The sequence below is a fragment of the Xiphias gladius genome, chromosome 10 (genome assembly GCF_016859285.1).
Source record: "Xiphias gladius isolate SHS-SW01 ecotype Sanya breed wild chromosome 10, ASM1685928v1, whole genome shotgun sequence".
In the NCBI taxonomy this organism is placed as follows: Eukaryota; Metazoa; Chordata; class Actinopteri; order Istiophoriformes; family Xiphiidae; genus Xiphias; species Xiphias gladius.
This window is the reverse complement of record NC_053409.1, coordinates 4,747,780-4,766,712: the sequence shown is the minus strand read 5'-3', so window position 1 is coordinate 4,766,712 and position 18,933 is coordinate 4,747,780. Positions and strand designations below refer to the sequence as shown.

At 39.8% G+C, this 18,933-nt stretch overlaps 1 protein-coding gene across 1 annotated transcript in view; it reads right to left on the bottom strand.

Moving 5' to 3' along the window:
• myt1lb (myelin transcription factor 1-like, b) overlaps positions 1 to 18,933 on the bottom strand; it is a 92,409-nt gene that overhangs the window by 35,175 nt on the left and 38,301 nt on the right. The window contains exon 4 of the mRNA XM_040137330.1: positions 18,607 to 18,640. Within this exon, the coding sequence (XP_039993264.1) occupies positions 18,607 to 18,640 (34 nt within the window). The remainder of the gene's footprint in view (positions 1 to 18,606; positions 18,641 to 18,933) is intronic.

The window sequence follows — 18,933 nt, the reverse complement described above, 5'->3', positions numbered from 1 at the left end:
TGTCAGGGGAGAACAAAAGACAGTGTCTTGGTGCAGGAGGCTCAGCGCGTGGCAGACGCTGCAATTTGGGGCGTTTTCTCGCGGCTCAGGCTCCAGCTCACATATCAGCTGCTATGGCTCATTCACGCAAACACACAGACACACACACACACACACACACACAGCAGAATGACTGTCGGTTTGTCCTAAAACTCATGAAAATTTACTTCCTAGCTGTAGTGTTGAAATAATCCTCAGTGTTAGTGAAACTTAAAATGATGTTTGTGTATAAGTATTTATGTGCAGAAATTACACGTCCCCTTGGATTTACACTGAAGTCTTAACAATAAGAACAGCATTTAAGTAAAATCTTTTCATGTTTATTTACATATTTGAACAAAGCACTAACATCCAGGTTCACCGTTCCTTGACAATACAATGGTTAGTATGTTTTAGGCAGTGAGTGCAGTCGTGTAGTAGCTAAGAGGCATCAGAACCCTACAAACATGCTATTCAGCTAACTTGTTTAATAAGCCTGTTGTTGCCCATTCAAAGCCCCAGCTCTAACATTTGTGGCCTAGAGCTAATAAACCCAGTCTCAACTTTATTCATATACTCTGCCACTGGCATTGGCTTGACTCTTGCTGTTAACTCTTGCACTTGTTTTTATCCATGCCACTGCCGGTGTCCTTATTCCCTACTGTCTGTCTATTCTGCTATTATCCCGAGCCCAGCAAGAGCCTTGGAGCTTGGACTAAGCTCCACATCCTCAACATGGCTGAGATACAGTACAGTGGCTGGTAACCACACTAGTGGGCATCTCATATGTGCTGAGCAACATCTTCCTACGTTTTATCCTCACTCCCTGAGCCCATCCAAGGCCTCAGCTGCTCCCCTTTATCTCCTTTTGTCTATATCTGCCAACTCCCAAACCCCATTCTAAAACACCTCCTCACAGATTGTTTATGTGCCTTACTGTTAGTATCCCCATCAAGGAGCTGGTGTGTAAATGGTGGAGAATGTGATAAGGAGCTGAGAGCATTATAGATGGGATGAGACAGGGCTGCTCATATAGTTTGTTTTTGCTGCTGCACCAGACGAGCCAAAACACTTCTGTAGGTTTTGGAATATAACATGAAGGAATGAGGGAATTTAAAGTTATTTTACATTACATTATTTTACAATCTGGTGTAGAGCTGAAAAGATTAGTTAATTAGACATTGGGCAGAAAATTAATCAGCAACTAATTTGATAAGTGATTTATAATTTTTCAGGCTATTTGCAAGCAAAAAGGTCAATTTTGAGTTTTTTCAAGCTTTTCGAATGTAAGGATTTTTTTGTCTTTCTTTTCTTACATTATACTAAAATAAACATATTTGGGTTCTGGACTGTTGGTCATACAAACTTGCAGGTGCCATTTTGCTCTGCTATGTCATAAAAAGCATTTTTCAATCAATTGATCAAGAAAATAACAGATTAATTGTTGATGAAAACAAATGTTAGTTTCTGCCCTAATCTGTTGAGGTGTATTCTGACTTCATTTCCACAAAATGTTTAAAATAGGTGTAAACTACAGGTTAAAAAATGCAGCTGACAATATGTAACATTGGGGCTGTGGACTTTAAGACATCTTGCAGAATATTGATATGTGTATCATACAGGCTATTTTGCATAATTTTCTAATGGAGGTCCTGATCTCATCAGACAGCAGATTCTTTCATCCTGCAACTAAACTCGCTCCTGGATTAGCCAAGTAAGGAGTCTCTCTACCAGCGTAATGACTTCAATCAATCACCCTCATTCCGAGACACAAACAGAGAGGCTAGCTAGTTAGTCCATTTTTGAAAAGGAATTCCTTCCTCTATCTTGTCCATTTGTCTATGTAAGCCACAAGCTGTCCCAATAGTTGTTTATTTGATGAGCTGATAGAAATGATTTGTGAATGAAAAGAACAAGGTAAATTAGACTGCCAGTGCAAATGATACTTTCTTCCTTCATTTTAGTCTTTACTTCTTAACTGAATAATTAAATTAAAGTTAGTAAAGTGTACTAACTATATGATATATCATTTACATAGCTGAAATGTGAAACTAAACTATGGATACAACTATTGATTATTGTCATTATTTATTATACTGCCGATTATTTTCTCAGTTAATTGATTAACTGTTTAATCATATAAAATGTCAGGAAATGGTGTAAAATGTCCATTACAATTTCTTAAAAGCCTGAAGTAATGTCTCCAAACTGCTCCTTTTGTCTGACCAACAGTCCAAACCCAAAAGATACCTAATTTACGATGCTTAAAAATACTTAAACAATTAACTAAATAGTTGCTGATTGAAGGGGAACTAAGCTGATTTTACAGGGGGAGTGATGTCACTTCAGTAAATGTTGGTCTGGGCTGAAGTTTGAAACTGAAGAAAATCTGGGGGTGTGGAGTTAGAAAGAAGTAGCCTGCTTGAGATCTCTACTAGAGGCTAGAGGCTTGAGGCTACATTAGCCATTACTAGCATAACACACCCAAATCTTTGACTGTCAGCGGTCGCCTTGTATCGTGGGTAATGTAGACACCAGGTTTTGACAAGGAAGAGAAATGCATGGGATAAATAGACTCTGAATATTTGAAGTCTATTCAGTCTATTCTAAATAGAACAGATTTCTGCTGCATTGATTTTGATCTTTTGTTCAGACTGTCTGTTGTGAATCCAACAGTGTTGTAGGAGTGCAATGTTAAACCAATGGAGTGCTCTTTTAATTTAAAAATTAAAAAAAAAATGTAGACACTTAAACAATTAGTCAGGGGACATTTTAAAGCCAAAACCAAGAATTAAATGATCTGACTAACTCCTTTGTGCCATAGAGCTCCATTGGTGTCCAAAAATGATTGAATACATATCAGTGAGCAACACTGTTGTACTAAGTGTCATAGTTCTTCACTACCATGAACACACACACGATAATGCTATTTATTAGGCAAACCTGTATAGACTCTCCTGGTGCTGGAAATACTAGTGCACAAAATCTGTAGTAGAAATAGTCCCCAACAAATGCATAATTTACTTTTTTATTAGTAACATTAAATTTAAACTATAGTATCCAGCTGTTTTACAAAATTGTTTTGCCTTTTCTGAGCATAAAAGTATATATTCATGACCCATTTTTAAAGATTTAAGTCTTCTGCAGGAAAACTTAAATCTAAAGTGGGGACATACAGACACAGGACTTTTCATGGGATTTGTTGACGGTTACAAAAACCATCAGCCTTATCCTTCTACTGAATTTCTGGCATGCAGAATAAAGTGTCTGCCCTTTGTGTGTTGCATTCGGACTCCCACTCTACATCATGTTTACCAGGCTCCATCTCCTCAGCACAGGAGGACGACTTTTTGACATTGATGTAATGTAGTTGGCAGGTGCTCGAGGGGGGGGGGGGGGCTGGCCAGAGGTGGGAGGGGGAGACTGGGCCTGGGACTAAGACTGGGGAGAGCTAGTGGGGGTTCAGGGGTTAGAGGTCAGGATGTGCCCAGCCTGGAGCTGGCCCTGAGAAGCTGCCTGCCCCTTCACCCACCCCCACCCCTCCTCCTTTATGCCCATGTCCCCCTGGCATTCACCACACTCACTACACATGATCTGTTATTCCCTTTGATGTCTTTCCTTGGGGAGGCGGTTATAAAAAAAGAAAGAAGAGGAAGATTTAAAAAAAAAGTGTAAACACCACGTGTTTATCTGACGCCGGGCAGTGTCAGAGAGGCTTGTCATAATATGCACAGGAGGCAAATAAAGGGGAAAATTACAAAGGGAACAAATAAACAAATGGCATTAGAGAGGAAGTCGTGATGAAGGAAGTCACATTTACATGCCACTGTAAATTTGGTGGCTGTGGTTTTGAAGTGCTTTCTAAGTGTGTTTTAAGTTGCAGTAGAGGTTTATATAAGCACAGAATATACAGCAAGAAAAAAGTACTATTACTCTTAATGTGCAAAGAGAGAGACTGTGATGTAAAATAGACAATGTAGTATTGTTATAATACATTGTTATTACACTTGTGATTGGAGTTGTACGAGACAAGGACCAATCTCTGTACAGCTCCATCATAGTCATGAAATGGTAACAACTTTATCAGAGCCAAACTGAAATGAACCCCAAGGCTCCGTACGCAGTCTAAAGTGTATAAGCTAATGACAGAGCTGACAGATCCAACCAACTCTGTTCTATTCACCCTCAGCCCACACTGCCTTTTTGGTGATATAAAGCTTTCCTATTAAATATGGAAATTTCCATTTTGGTGACAGATACTTCACAGAGGGGGGCTGATGGCATAGACGGTGTTTTTTGGAACGGGAACTGGCAGATTTTGATTAATGCGACCTTATCTGGCTCTACACATGGAGTCAGAGGGGTTACTGAGCTTGGTGGGGGTGGATGGCTGCATGTTCTCTTCTTCCTTTTCCAGGCCTCTTTCTATCCTCTATTTGAAATGGTTTCCACTCACTCGCTCTCCGTTTCTGCTTCTGACTTCTCTCCATTTTAACCCTTTTGTGGTTAGTGCACTTATCATCTATCCTTGGTATAATGTAAGCTATGCTTTTAATGTCTTCTAGTCACACTGTTTCTTCCACTCTGTCTCCTCCTCAGTCTCTTAATCTCCATATTCTACTTCCTTTTCCTATTCCACTTAGACATTTTCCTGTTTCTCCTAAAACTGCCCATCTCCCTGCTGCTTTCTATCTTCAATTTCCATATCCTTTACTTATGTCTCCTCTCCTCTCCTCTCCTGCTGCCAGGCAGAGAGTGAGGTGCAATGGTGCCACTTCCCCCTGTCGCTCCATCACCACCTGGCCCAGTTCCAATGCTTTTAGTCAGAGCTATCTGTCAAGCTATGAATAATACAGGCCCAAGGCTGGTGTTAGCTCGCTAGCTAGCTATGTGGAATCCAAATGAGGTCTACAGCAGGAAAAGAGCACTTGACTTTTAGCTTGCTACCACGCTCACCCTACCAAGACAGGCAATTACTCAGCCCACAGCCCCAGCTGCAGTCATGGCAATCATAAACGCAACCTCTAACATCCCCATCTGCACACACACCACACAAACACACACACATGTACGTATGATCACACATGCACTCTCCGTCTCCCGATCCAAATAACAACAAAATTGTCTATGCAGAGAAACAAAGTCTATACAACTTTCCTGCCACACATGACAGAAAATCCATCATACTATTTTTTCTGGCAGTGAAAAGAACAGTGTACATTCAGAAATTTTCAAAAAACACCTTAGTAATAAATGAAAAGCTAAAAATTTGATGTCATTGAGAAATCGGAGCATTGATTTTAGGTGGAATACTCCAGTCCATCTACAAGATATATAACCTTGCTAAACAGATCCTATCTGATAATTAACAAGAGACACATCGTCCACCTTTATCACATTTGTACTACAGTTATGGCAGGAGGCTGAGGGGTCTATCACATGTATCAGGCATATGACACATGTATAGTTGCGTAATTAGCTTTGCACTGAGGCATCCTTAGGTGACAGAGTTAACCCATCCATCATTGCTTCTAATCATTCGTTGGTGGAGTGTGGGATGTAATTACAGAGTGCTAGGCAACGACAGGCTTCACAGGTAAAAATAGTCATGCAGGATGAGAGACTTCTGTATGTGTTTGGCATGTGGGTTATGTGCACAAAGTGTTTTGGCATGGGGTTGGGAGAAAGCGTGTGTGTGGCTGTGGGTGTTTCTGTGTATGCATGCCTGCGTGTATTGCGGTAATGAGATCTAGTTAGTGATGCTCCAGAGTGTCTTATTAACAAATAATAAAAGCACTCCTTTGTTTTTTACCTCTCCTCCCATCTATTATTCACACCTCACAGATTTACTCATGATTCATTTATAGGAGCATCTTGTGCAACCTAGAAACTAAATGTCATCCAAAACATCACTGTCAGATGGTGTTGTGTGTATGAGCTTGTACATAGTGTTTCTATGGATGAATTGTATCTGTGCAAATTTGTCTATGTATTTAATCTCTCACTGGAAGTGAATATAGAGGTCTGACCATCCTAAATTTGCTCTGCATTAAATAAACTTTATTTGCAGCAACACTGCAACACTGCTGTGGCAATCTGCAATCTAGCTCCATCTGTATATGCACACACAACTGTGAATGGTAGAGTGCTATCGAAATAGATGAGTCGGATCTTGCTGGATCAGTATCGAGGGTTGTAGTGAGGACATTCTGCCATTCAACCCCCCCTGTTGAGATATCAGCATGACGCCCTGTGTACTTTAGCTGGATTCTCTTTCCACTGAAATTGCCAGGTTGGAGAGAGGCACTCAGCTGGGAATGCTGCTCTACATGTGAAGTAGGTTGTGTATGTGTGAGGGCTTAGGAGATGTGTGTGTGTGTGTGTGTGTTTGTGTGTGTGTGCTCGTGGCTTGTATGTCTACATTTGTGACAGTGCGCATTAAGAGAGCCTATGAACTTGTGAATGTACGTGTGAATGTTTGTGTCAGTGTGTTGCCCTTTGACTCTCTCCCCTCTCTCTCTCTCCAGGTGAAGAGCCTGTTCTGAAGGCTCTGCTCCAGTCGAGAGCCCTTGAAGCCAGGCTGGCAGCACTTTACTCAGATAGAGGTAAGCCTACAGTACACCATCTGTCTTAGCAGCAAACACTTAATGGACCATCAGACAGCAGCCACAAGTAGTTTGGCCACAGCAGGCGGCAACACCCTATACTGCAAAGAATGTCCCTATCCACATTAACAAGTCATTTACTGTATTCTTCTACTGAATCTTGAAACATTGTTTTACTCTAAATTAGTCATAATCTGCCGCTAAAGTGAGAAAATGTCAGTGATGCATATGCTGTAAGCACTATAAGCCTAAAAAAACATTGGTTTTAGTCTAGCTTTAGTTTACAATATCTAAACTGTTCCTGACTGGACATGTACTATTCCTGAAAGACATTAAACCGCAGACAAGCAGAATTAATTATTCTCACATTCAAAATATTTTACTGGTTTTAGGAAAGATTTATACGACAAGTCTGGTGTTATTCCATATTTTTCTTATTGTCAACAAATCACATAAAAAGACCAAAACTAACAATATCTTGGTACGTCTCTTAGTACTTTCTGACTTCCCCATCCTTTGTTTGTGGCACTCAGCCACAAGTCCATTGGTTCCTACTGAAGACATTAAACAGGTCATAAATATATAGTCTTGTTTTTAAAAAAGGCTAAGTAAATTCGTAAAACTACCGGACACTGTAGTTTTTAGCAAATGTTATTCAAACCAGACAATTAGAGCATTTGTCAGACTATTTTCACCTGCACATTAATCCACATTTGGTGCTCTAATCTAGTAAATATTTACTGCAGCTGGATGGTGTATGTGGGATTGTTCATAATAATGAACACAATAATGAAGGAGTGAGAAGATATACCAGGCTGTGGATGTACACACAATGCTTGTAAGTACAATTAAATGAAAAAGTTTAAGTGGAACCAGTTCATTGTTTGTTGCATTTGTTAACAATAACAAAAATATTGCATATCACCAGACCCATACTTTAAGACCAAATATAGATTGATAAGAGACATTTTTATAGCGTGACCACAGTGGATGTTGCCCATCACTTATTTTTTGCTTTACTATGTGTACCAAACCAATGATCTGTTACTCTTCTTGACGACTCCCTGCTGTTGTTGAGCTCTTCCACTGTAGATACCCTGAGACTCATTGTGCCACTCTGTTGGTTGCTTGCTTCTCTCATATCATTCTGAGTGCTTTGAGAGCATGAAATAGTAGAGAGAGTGGGGGTGACTGTGTGTGTATGTGTGCGTGCGTGTGTCTGTGTGTGTGAGGGAGTAAATAGCATCCCAGCTGTAGAGATGGCATTTAAGTGTCTCTCCCTTTGCACTCCAATAGTACTGCAGGCCCATTACCTCAGTGTGTGTGTTTGTGTGTCTACTAGCATCTGTGCACGAGTGTGCTTGTGTGTGGCTACAAACGTATTTCCCAGTTATTCCTCCAATCATCTCCAAGCTCCCACGCGACTCACTCTCTACCTTTCTGTTCTGATCCTTTTCTCAGTCATCATGCTTCCCTTCCTGTCCTCTTGCCAGAGCTCTTTACTAAGGTGTAATTTAGCTCCTGCTGTTCTCTAATTTCTGCCTTAGTCAGGAGGGGTGTGGCTGGCCCCCTGACACCATGGATACAAGCTGTCAATCATTTCCCCCAGCCAGGAAATTGCATTCAAAGTGAGAGTAATTACTAAGTCTGCGCTGTGTGGGTTGAATTGAACGCCCTTTTGGTTTGGCACAGAGAGAAATGTGTATTCAGAGGCAAGGCCAGGTGGATTTGTGAAGCTTTATTATTGCTAAGAACAAGGTGAGGGCTCTCCTCATCTCACCTTTGGTCTTGTCTAATCTCTTTGCCTTTTTCTTTACTTCTGTTATCACTCCTCCACCCTGTTTCTTATGGTATATTTTTTCATTCAATTATACAAACACTCCTCTCCTATCCTGCTTTTCCATCATGATCAAAGCTTGCTCTACTCTGTTACACCACCCTAATCTGCCCTACCTCTGGTCTGTCCTATCTTACCCACAGGGAATGACAGAAAAAGGAAAACCATTCATAAAACTGGGGTGTACAAACCAAGTGTTGGTGGTTTGTGTTGTCTCCTGCTGTAAAAATCACACTGTCTATCTCCGATTTATTTAAATGGCTCTGTGATAATAAACTGTCGTCTCTTCTACATTCATTCTATCCACCACACATAATACTGACCCAGAAAGCCACAACTTGGTGTGCTGACAGAGGCACAGTAACATACAGAAGGAACACGACGGTAGAGGTGAAAGCAAGAGACTGAAAGAACGTCTACTTAACATAAATATGTTCAGTTAGGTAGCTGTTAGAAATCCTATTTGTTGTCCCTTAAAAGCTAAGATCAAAACTTTTGAGCAGGAATGTTGTAACAGTTTCTCTGCCCTCACTCCCCTTATTAATTATTGAAACCTACTTCAGAAAACACTTGAGACCGTGGTTACCTTTCCATTCAACAAAAAAATGTTGATTTATTTTCATGTTTCCCTTTCATTCCAGGAAACACTTAGCTCTGTTTTCTGGCATATTACTGAATGAATGTTAGAATTCTGTGGATTTTGGCATTCCCATACAGTAGACTCAAACCACAAAGTTTACAATAAATATCAAACCACAAAAACAATCTCCACCAGACATCAAATTCCAAGATGCCCTGCACCAGCATTTGCTTAGAACTTCCCGTGCCATATTCAATCAATGTCAGCCACAGCTGTTTATTCTAAACCCTTAGTCAGTCAACTGTATCAGTGCTGTCTAATCTGCAATGCACTGCCAACCAAGTAATGTTAGAACAGCCAACACATGACTGACCCATTAACCTTTGTTCATGAGTAGATAAATCAGAATTAAAGACATGTCCCTCTCCTTCAGCCGAGTGACCTAACTACTGACCCTGCAACCTTAGGACAGTTATTGTAATCATGTTACTTTAACTTACATGGGAACATCATCCTGTACAGTATGCAGATTAAGTCTTGGACTATGAATGGAGAGATTCTTCAATAACTGTGCTTTGTTGAAGGTCGTTAAAATTAGAGTTAATCTATATATATACTGCAGTTTGTTGAACTGTTTCACTGAAATATGCCTGTAGACAAGCTTCAACCTCCTGTCTCCCTCAGTTACTCTTGCTACGCTTGTCCAGTTTTCCATTCTTGCACGGGTCTAATGCACTTTACAGTGATAATGGTGGCAGATTTTATCAGACGTAGTTAGTGAGCTAATAAAGCTAAAATTTACAACATGACTTGGTTGAAAACACTGTCTATGGCTGAATGTTTCCTGCTCACTCATTTTAAAATGAGAATCTTGCAAAAGGGGACTTAAATTTGCGCTTGATGGCAAAAACATGCTATCATGATAAAAGAAGAATGTCATTATCAACATCCTCACAAGTTGAGGATCCATGTAGAAGACATGGAAATAAATAAAAAGCATTATTCTTGTGTTGCAGAATAGAGCTAGATAGTCCTAAATATTGGAAACCTAGTATATGGCTCGACCGCCCTTTATCTGTTTGCTCTCTCCAACTGTCTGTGCTCACATATACAGTAATTTAACACAGCCGAATGCCCAATAAAGCTGTTCTCATTTACATGTTTTTCTGTTTCTGTTGTCAAACAATGGAAGAAATATGAAATAGTGACTGAAACGCAGCCCATTAAGTTGTAAAATCCTAATTTTTCAACCGCAATGTCGTTTGACAAAATCACTATACACACAAGTTAAAGACAACGGCTGTGCTGTGTATATTAACTTGTAAAATGATCACTCAGAAAGAAAGTCAAAGCTCATTCATGTCTATGCAGCTGCCGTGTAGTCAGTTGAATGAGATGCATAGAGAGGTGTGCCCACGGAGGGAAAGCCTGACCTTGTGCTCGCATGGCAATACTGGCAACTCTCTTCTATGGAAAGTAGCTAAGGTTTGTCTAAAAAGTCGCTAGATTTGTTGCTAAGTGCTTTTGTGAAGTTAAAATGCTTAAGTGGTGTGAAAAGTTGGTAAATCTACCGACAAAGGTGCTAAATTGGCAACACTGCCTGTAAACGACCCCCTTGTGACACAATAGAAACTGTTTGCACCAATTCATTTGGAAAGAGCAACAGCCAGTAGGGAAACTCCAACACTCTGCTTGATGAACAACGGTGTAATGTCAGCACTTAGTCACACGGCATTCAGCTGACCAATGGTGTAACTTTAGCACTCACTCACTCACTCATTCACTCATGGACATTGGCATTTATAGGGCTGGCCCTGCTGTTGCTGTTCAGCCAAAAATGTCACATCAGACTTATATGCTAATCTTACATACTGGTTCATACTGTCAAACAGTAGGTTTTTACTTTTAATGTTACAAGAGAACAGGCGTGAGGGCTAACTGGCAAATGTAATGCCTAAAGTATCGCTGGCTGCGGTTACTGGAGGATGAACTTCTCCAAATACAATAAAGAACAGGAAGGAGTTGCTAATGTTAGTTTAAACTCTGAAAGCTACCCGGACCTACTTCTGCACAGTGGGTGAAATACTACACAAGTGGATGTGCTAGTCGTGAACAGGGCTGTTTTTCAACATAACTTATAACTGAATTAACATTTGCTTCCTACTGTAGATAGTATCCCTGTTAGCCAGGCATGCTAAATATTGAAGCTTACATTAGAATAGTGCTTAGTGTTCCACTAAACTGTTCCACATGTATGCTGTTGGGTTTTTGGTTTTGGAAAGGCAAGAAAAAATTATTCTTATCATATGTAGGCATACAGAGAAATCCAAAGCTTGACAGTCCTGTCGTACTTACAGCTGCTAAGGCTCTGATTGAACAATATCTATTCTGGGGAGAGGTGTTGCGAATGGTCAGTTGTGCAACCACATCATATTATAGCTCTAAAATGTCCTATGAACATACTTATGAATGGTGTTAATCCACAAACATAGACATGTAATAGACACACTCACACACACACACACACACACACACACACACACACACACACACACACACACACACACACACACACACCCTCTGTGAAAGTACCCTAACCCCCATGTGTGGATGTCTACAGAGTCTTATGGCATTTGCAGCGCCTCTGAGGGTATTCAAACATTCAAAGGCTGTGTGTGAAGTGGAGAGAGGTGAAGGATATGGATGGTGCACTGCCGTCTAAAGATTGGGGGGGAGGGTAATTAACATATTAATGACCCCACCTTCCTACAGCTTCTGTCGGATAGTCCAAACACTTTGATAAGTATGCAAATGAGAGCTGCACCATCTGAAGAGGGAATTAGCTCTGCCAGAGACAGCCGGGGGTGGGGGTAGAGTGAAAGAGGAAGAGGAAGGAAGGAAAGGAGCAAGGAAGGGGACATGGTGTTAGGAGAGAAAGGGAGACTAAAAAGGGGCAGGAACGAGAAGAGTGAGGTGGAGGAAGGAAGAAAGGAGCCACCAAAGACAGAGAGATAGGAAGGAGTCTATGAAGGCGATAGGCATGATGATGAACTGATATCCTCATGTTTGTTTTAGTTGTCTTTAATTATCTGACGTGCACATTGGGCAAATGTGTGGGTATGTGTGTAGTATTAGACAAAGAGACATAGATAGATAGAGAATGAAAGAAAAGACTCTTTTCATTGTTGTGCTCTCCAGCTCTCAGATCAATATGCCAGTGCCTGTCAGCCCTGAAGTGATGTGCAGAATGGCTGCAGGGGCTCAGGCCAGTGGGTATACAGGCTGAGGTGGAGGAGTAACGACCCCGAGGAGACAAGGGCAAGTAATTACAACACAGACTGATCTCACTCGTTCTATCACTGAGGAGAATGGTGGGTAATAAGGATGAGGGAGAGCACCATGGGAAAGCAAGTGTTCACATATGGGTGAGACAAACGGAGAGAGAGGGAGAAAGACAGTACAGTGTGTGTGTGTATGTGTGTGTGTGTGTGTGTGTGTGTGTGTGTGTGTGTGTGTGTGTGTGTGTGTGTGTGTGTGTGTGTGTGTGTGTGAGCGTTTGAGAAACACCTTTTTGTGAACAGCCAGGCCAGGGATTCACCAACACGCTCACCACGTTCTACAATTATGTTGAATAATTAAAAGGTTTCATTAACTTGATCATTTTCTGTTCGGCCATGTTTCAGCTCTGACACCGGCAATTAAAACCGGGGCCAGGAATGTCCGCCTCTCTCATTCACCTAGTTCGCGACAGAGGACAACCTTATGTCTTTTGCATGGAAGCAGAAATCTGACAGGGGAAAAAATGAGGGGCTTTAGCAGTTATCCACCTAATTTAATTGTTCTCAACACTTCAGTGCTGAAGCACACCAGAACTGGCAATGAAATCTATGTGCTCAAGGTGAAATCCTGCACATCTGGATTTGGTTTCCTTGGATTCTTTTGATTAATGCAAATAAGGGAGCGAATAGTTTACCTCTGCAAGCCAGCCTTAGGCACTGAGACATTCACCTTGAAAATCGTTACATATTGATAGCTTTTACATGGTCTGTAATTTTCTCTAGATTCTTTTCTGATACATCCGGCAAAATGAACAAATACCTTATTCCTGTAAGCCGGACCATCCATCACCTTGCAAAATGAGAGATTCAGTGCTGGTTTATGATGTGATACTGTAAGAAATGCACTTACTCAACTACAAAACACAAAAATATCTTCACAAATCTTGGCCTTTGTTTAAAATCAGGGGATTTTCTCACTCTGCATTAATACCATAATTAGCAAAATCCCATGCTGTCCTAGTTATGTAAGATGGCTCTTTTTGTCTTTTAAAATTGGATTACCGCAGGATGAACCATTTTTTTCCAGAAATGGGGGTGTTGGGGGCAATTTTCATTCCAGTGTCTCTACTATACAGTCTCTAGCACAAAGCTATCCTTCCCTTTTGAGCTCATGCGCAGTACTTATACACTCCAATAAACATGATTAGCATGGCAGACTGTAAATATGCAAATGGTAAAAGAGATGTGGAGGGGAATGTTTATGTTGTGAGCTCTCTGTCTAGCACAGTCAACCCCCCTCCTGAAGGGATGCCTTTACCTTCGATGTCTTACATATTTGCTGCTGCTGTGACTGCTCCCATTGCATACAGACTTAGGGCAGCTGCAGTTACGCACGGACACATACTAAAAGCAACCTCTCTAAACTGCTTCCTCACTATGTACCAGTGTATCTTCAGACTCTGCCTTACATATAGACTTCAATTATAGTAGCCATCCTGAGAGTCTTTGATTACTATGACAGTTTGGAGTCAAGGGCTGAACACTATGTCTGAAGCCAGCACAGTCAGGGACCTCACTGGCGTAATATTGTTGAGACCTGAGATCCAACTGAGTCAAATGATTTACAAACCATTTATGAAACTGACTTTAATGAAGTTGAGTGAGAAAATCTGAGTGTATGAAATGTGTAGAGTCTGATGATACTGGCCATTTCAGGCTGATAGTGATATCAATATTTTTACATAAACATATGACATAAACAAACATTTCTGATAACAATTACACAATAAATTGCTCATTAAAGAATTGTGATAAGAAATACTGAGCAGTACATTTTACAGTTCAAAAACAAACTTTTAGGTGGTCTATGGTGGACAAACTGTACAAACAGTACCTCAAATGTGTCTTTGGCATTTCTTTACTGCTATTTTGTGTTACATATTAGCCACCATATACACCAACTCCAGTATATTGCAGATAATCTAATATGATGATGCAAGTAAATTTAATATATTTTCATGTCCATTCGACATATTTTCTTGAAAATGTCCATAACGTCCATAATTCAACAACAGTCAGAAATGTTAGCTGAATGTTCTGAAGATACGATTTTATCTTAATAGTATTTAGAATGAATAAATTCTTGATACTGTATTGTGAAAATTAAATTTTTTAAAAATTACCTCTCAATAATGTATGTTCTCAGCATAACCATATCAACGCTATTCTGCTGGTGCCTGTTGGTCATTTGTATATAAAAAAACTTGTCAATTGGATTATTAACCATAACAAGTCAGGATTTAACTAACTTTCAGGTTTAGGCATGCACAGTCCTGGTTGAAATTATTGTCACCTCTGAATTTTAAGAACAGAATTAAGAATATTTTCAGAAATAAATGCAAATTAACCAATTTTGTATAATTGAAATATTTTAATAAAATGTCCGAGGTTACTGAACAAAATAAAATAAAAAAATGAGACTGTATAATAACAAAATAATACAAACACTAAATGTACCCCAGACACAATTATTGGCACCCTTCATGAATATTTGGTTGAAATACCTTTGGCAACAATGACAGCCTGCTAAACATTTCTTGTAGCCATCCAGAAGCTTGCACCTGTCTGCAGACTTTTTCTGCCTCTCTTCCATTGCTATGCATTCAAAAAAATGTATCAATTCTTTGTTTTGTCATGTTTTACTGTAGGATGGGTGTTTTCCTTATAGGCTTCATTTTGTCGCCTATAAACAAACTGATGCACTGCATTCCCCAGAGAATTCTTATCTGTTTTCATCTGTCCATAGAACATTATCCCAGGAAGGCTGTGGCTTATCTATGAAAATTTTTGCAAACACTAGTCTTGCCTTTTTTGTGCCTTTCTTTCAATAGTTTTGTCCTCCTTGGCCTTCACAATTGGAGCCCTACTTGGTTTAGTGTGCGGAGTATGGAATGTGCTGAAGCCACCCCTCCAGATTGCTCCAGGTCAGCCTAAAGCACTTTCGATGTCTTAAGTGATGTTTTTGCCACAGTCTGCACCAATCTTCGCAGAGTCCTCTCACTGAATTTTTTCATAGTTCCATATCCTGGAAGCATCTTAACAATTTTATGATTGTGAACCTTCTTGATATCATCGTGAATTGTTGAAACAGGAATTTCAAGGTCTTTGGCGATTGCCTTGTAGCCTTTGGAATTGTTATTTTTTTGATAATAACATTATGATGCTCTGAGACAGCTATCTTGTCTTCGCCTTTGTGAAACAGAAACTGGAAACAATCAGCCCTTTTTTATGCAGTCAAACCATCATTCATTGGTTAATTTAGGTCACGTGAACACTGAAAATTAAACCCAGTTGATTCATATTTGTTTTTTATTTTGTTTGAGGAACTAATTTAAATTCATCAAAAGGGTGCCAGTAATTGTGTCACGCTTACATTTTATGTCTGTATTTTTTATTTCACTATATTAAAAGCATTATTTTTGTTGTTGTTGTTCAGTAACTTTGGACATTTGATTAAATTATGTGATTATACAAAATTGGTTAATTTGCATTTATTTCTGAAGATATTCTAAATTCTGTACTTAAAATTCAGGGGTGTCAATAATAAGAAAGAATGGGGCCCATAACTTCCTGTTGAGCCTTCTGGAGGGAGTGTGGGACCAGATGAACGTCTGTGATGGAAGCACCAATTTTACAACCACAATGAACCCTGATCACTTCATAGTCACAGCCTTACTATGTGTATTGTCTCTGAGTATACAAAAACACGGCAGCTAGTTTGCATTCCCTCAGTTCCAGCTCACTGTAATTTGCTCTCATTCACCTGACACTTGTCAGTAGACATAATTCTAAGCCCTTTCTTGTGTGAGTGAGTGTACTGTATGTGATAACAACCTTACATGGATGCATACAAGAAGAGTATGCACATACTAACACATACCAATCTATACACAAACATGCACATAAGCATAGCAGCAACAGTCTATCTGACCCAGCCCGGCTCCTCCGTGCAAAGTCAAGCGTGTTCGTCCTGAAGACTATCAGCTCTCTGGGGAGAGAGGCCATCGAGCAGCATTATCGACATTATAGATGCTTCAGCCTGGAGATAGGCTTCGCATCGATCTCCTGATTAATTACTATCTGCAGGCAGCAGCAGAATGAGGGAGAGAGTGAGAAAGAGAGAGACAGAGAGAGAGGGAGAAGGAGAGAGGAAAAGTGGGAGAGGGAGATGAGAATGAAAGGAGAAAAAAGAAAGGAGAGAATGAATGAAAGCAGAGGGGGATAAAGGATTGGGGAGAGGGGGGGGTACACCTTGTACTATCTATGAATATCAGCTAAAGGCTACACAGTAATCTTCCAGGTGGAATATTATTTATTGATATATAAGTGGCAGGAACCCTTATCGTAACTGCAACCACCCTTTAACACAGCCAAGGACAAAATGAAATTCACATATTACTAGGGTAGAAACAACTTGCAAAGACAAGTAGATGACACTGAAATATCCAGCCCTGAATCCCCAAACAGATTATACTTAACATTCTGCAACAAATACTGAAAATAATTAGAAATTAAAAAAATATATATGTGAAAAAACATTCTGGACATGCCTATGCATTTCTAACTTCACTGTCACAAATGGTACAAGTGTGGGCAAGCAGGCTAAATTGCTAGCATTAATGAACTTTAGTTAGATCCTTTGGGCTACACTCCTCATCCTCCCGAGAGACTGTGTTGCACCTTGTGTAACATAAGTCAATAAGCTGTTACAACGCAAGTGTTGGGGCTCCATTCAGGCCAATGCTTAAGAGTGGCTGGTACATTTGAATAGCAGATAACAAAGCTGTTTTTGTTTAAATTGGCATTGTTTTTCATTTTGGTCCTTACACTCTGTACGAAGGCTGCCCCGAAAAATCAGCTGAGAAGCCCCTGAGTCGAACCTCATTATGTTGAATCACGACACAAAAAATCTACATAGGCCAATGCAGAATAACAACATTGCAGAAGTAACTGTAATAATAGAGAAAGGAAATGGAAAATGGAGGGAAATGTGATGCAGTGCAGCATGACTCCCTGGTTTCTCAGATAGAGTAAGCCCCAGTGCTAAATGGTAGTGAAGTCGGCCAAACTACTTTTGAAGCAGACCCTCAAAAGAGTGCGCTAAAATTTTGTAACTAAATTACGACCACGACTCACGCTTTTTATTTCTTTGTGGACATCTGGTATTTAATTTTCATTATAATATATTTCTCAAAACTGATCTGATTCAGGTACAGCCATAGTGTGTACCAGCAAACTGTATTTATACTTGTATTTTTTCCACACATCCCTAAGATTGGGGTAAAGCACAAATCTTACAGTATATTGTGTAAATACACCTGCAAGTGTTATCTCATTGACAACAATTAAATTAAATAGCTACTATCTTTAACATGCATTTTAATTAACTTCAAGCTTTTCTCACACATTCACAATTCTCAAAAATTACAATAGCACTTAAAGATATACTGGGAAGAAACTTTTACAATGACAAAGAAAACCCTCAAATTTGAAATAAAGTTGTGTTCTACCTTCCACCCACTCAACTCACCCAACAAGAACTTTAAAGCTGTAGGCGTAAAAAGAGAGAAAGAGTTTTGCTGCATGGGTAATGAATTGATAATTGGCTATCATGCTAAATATCATCCAGTACATGAGACAAAAACAGAATTATTTAGCTCATCTAGTTGGAACTTTAAAAGAAGAGAAAACCCTCTTATTTAATATTTCATATGGGGGAATTGTATTAACTAGAGGAAAAAAAGATTTTGGTGCTTGTTGTTTCTGTTCTGTTGTTATCATCTTTTGTGACATTAAAGATGTCGAAAGAAAGAGTGGGAGACAAAGTGAGAAATTCACTCTTTGAGGGAGGAATGGAGAGAGGGAAAGGGAAAGAACCTAAATATCACTTCATGGCGGAGGAAACAGAAAAATAGAGAGGAAAAGCAAGAGGAAGAGAAAGAAGAGGAACTGCCAATGCACACAATAGTGAGTAGTTGTTAATGTGAAGGTGACTATCAAACAATACAGGAAAGGCGGCAATGTCTCTGGTTGGTATTAAGGTGACAGTTGATCCAGGCACTGTCACACTGTCTCTACCTCAGCACTAAGACAACAAGCCAATTTTGTGTGCATGGGTATGCAACTCTGTGTATTTTACACCTGCACAGCATTGCTTTTTGTGTTGCTTTTGTGTTTGTGTGTGTGTGTCTGCTTGTGTATCGGTGTTGTTTTTTCAATCCTACTGACCTGAAAAGCTCTGTCAATGCTGGATCCACAGGCACTGAGGAAGAGATAGAGAGAGAGAGAGAGCGAGGGAGAGGATGATTATGAAACAGAACAGACTTGAGCATGCTAAATCCACGGGCTCTTTGTATAACACATAAAAAGGAACCTGCTTATGATCTGTGTAGGTTTACCATGAAATAAATTACCAGTGAAATACCTTAAACTCAGTAAAATGTAGACATTTGGTTCTATGGGTCTGAAAAACTCAACTGAAAATTACTATGTGTGGTACATATAGCTTTTAGTGAACAATTTTTTGTTCAGTAGGTGTGTATATGTTTTTCAGTG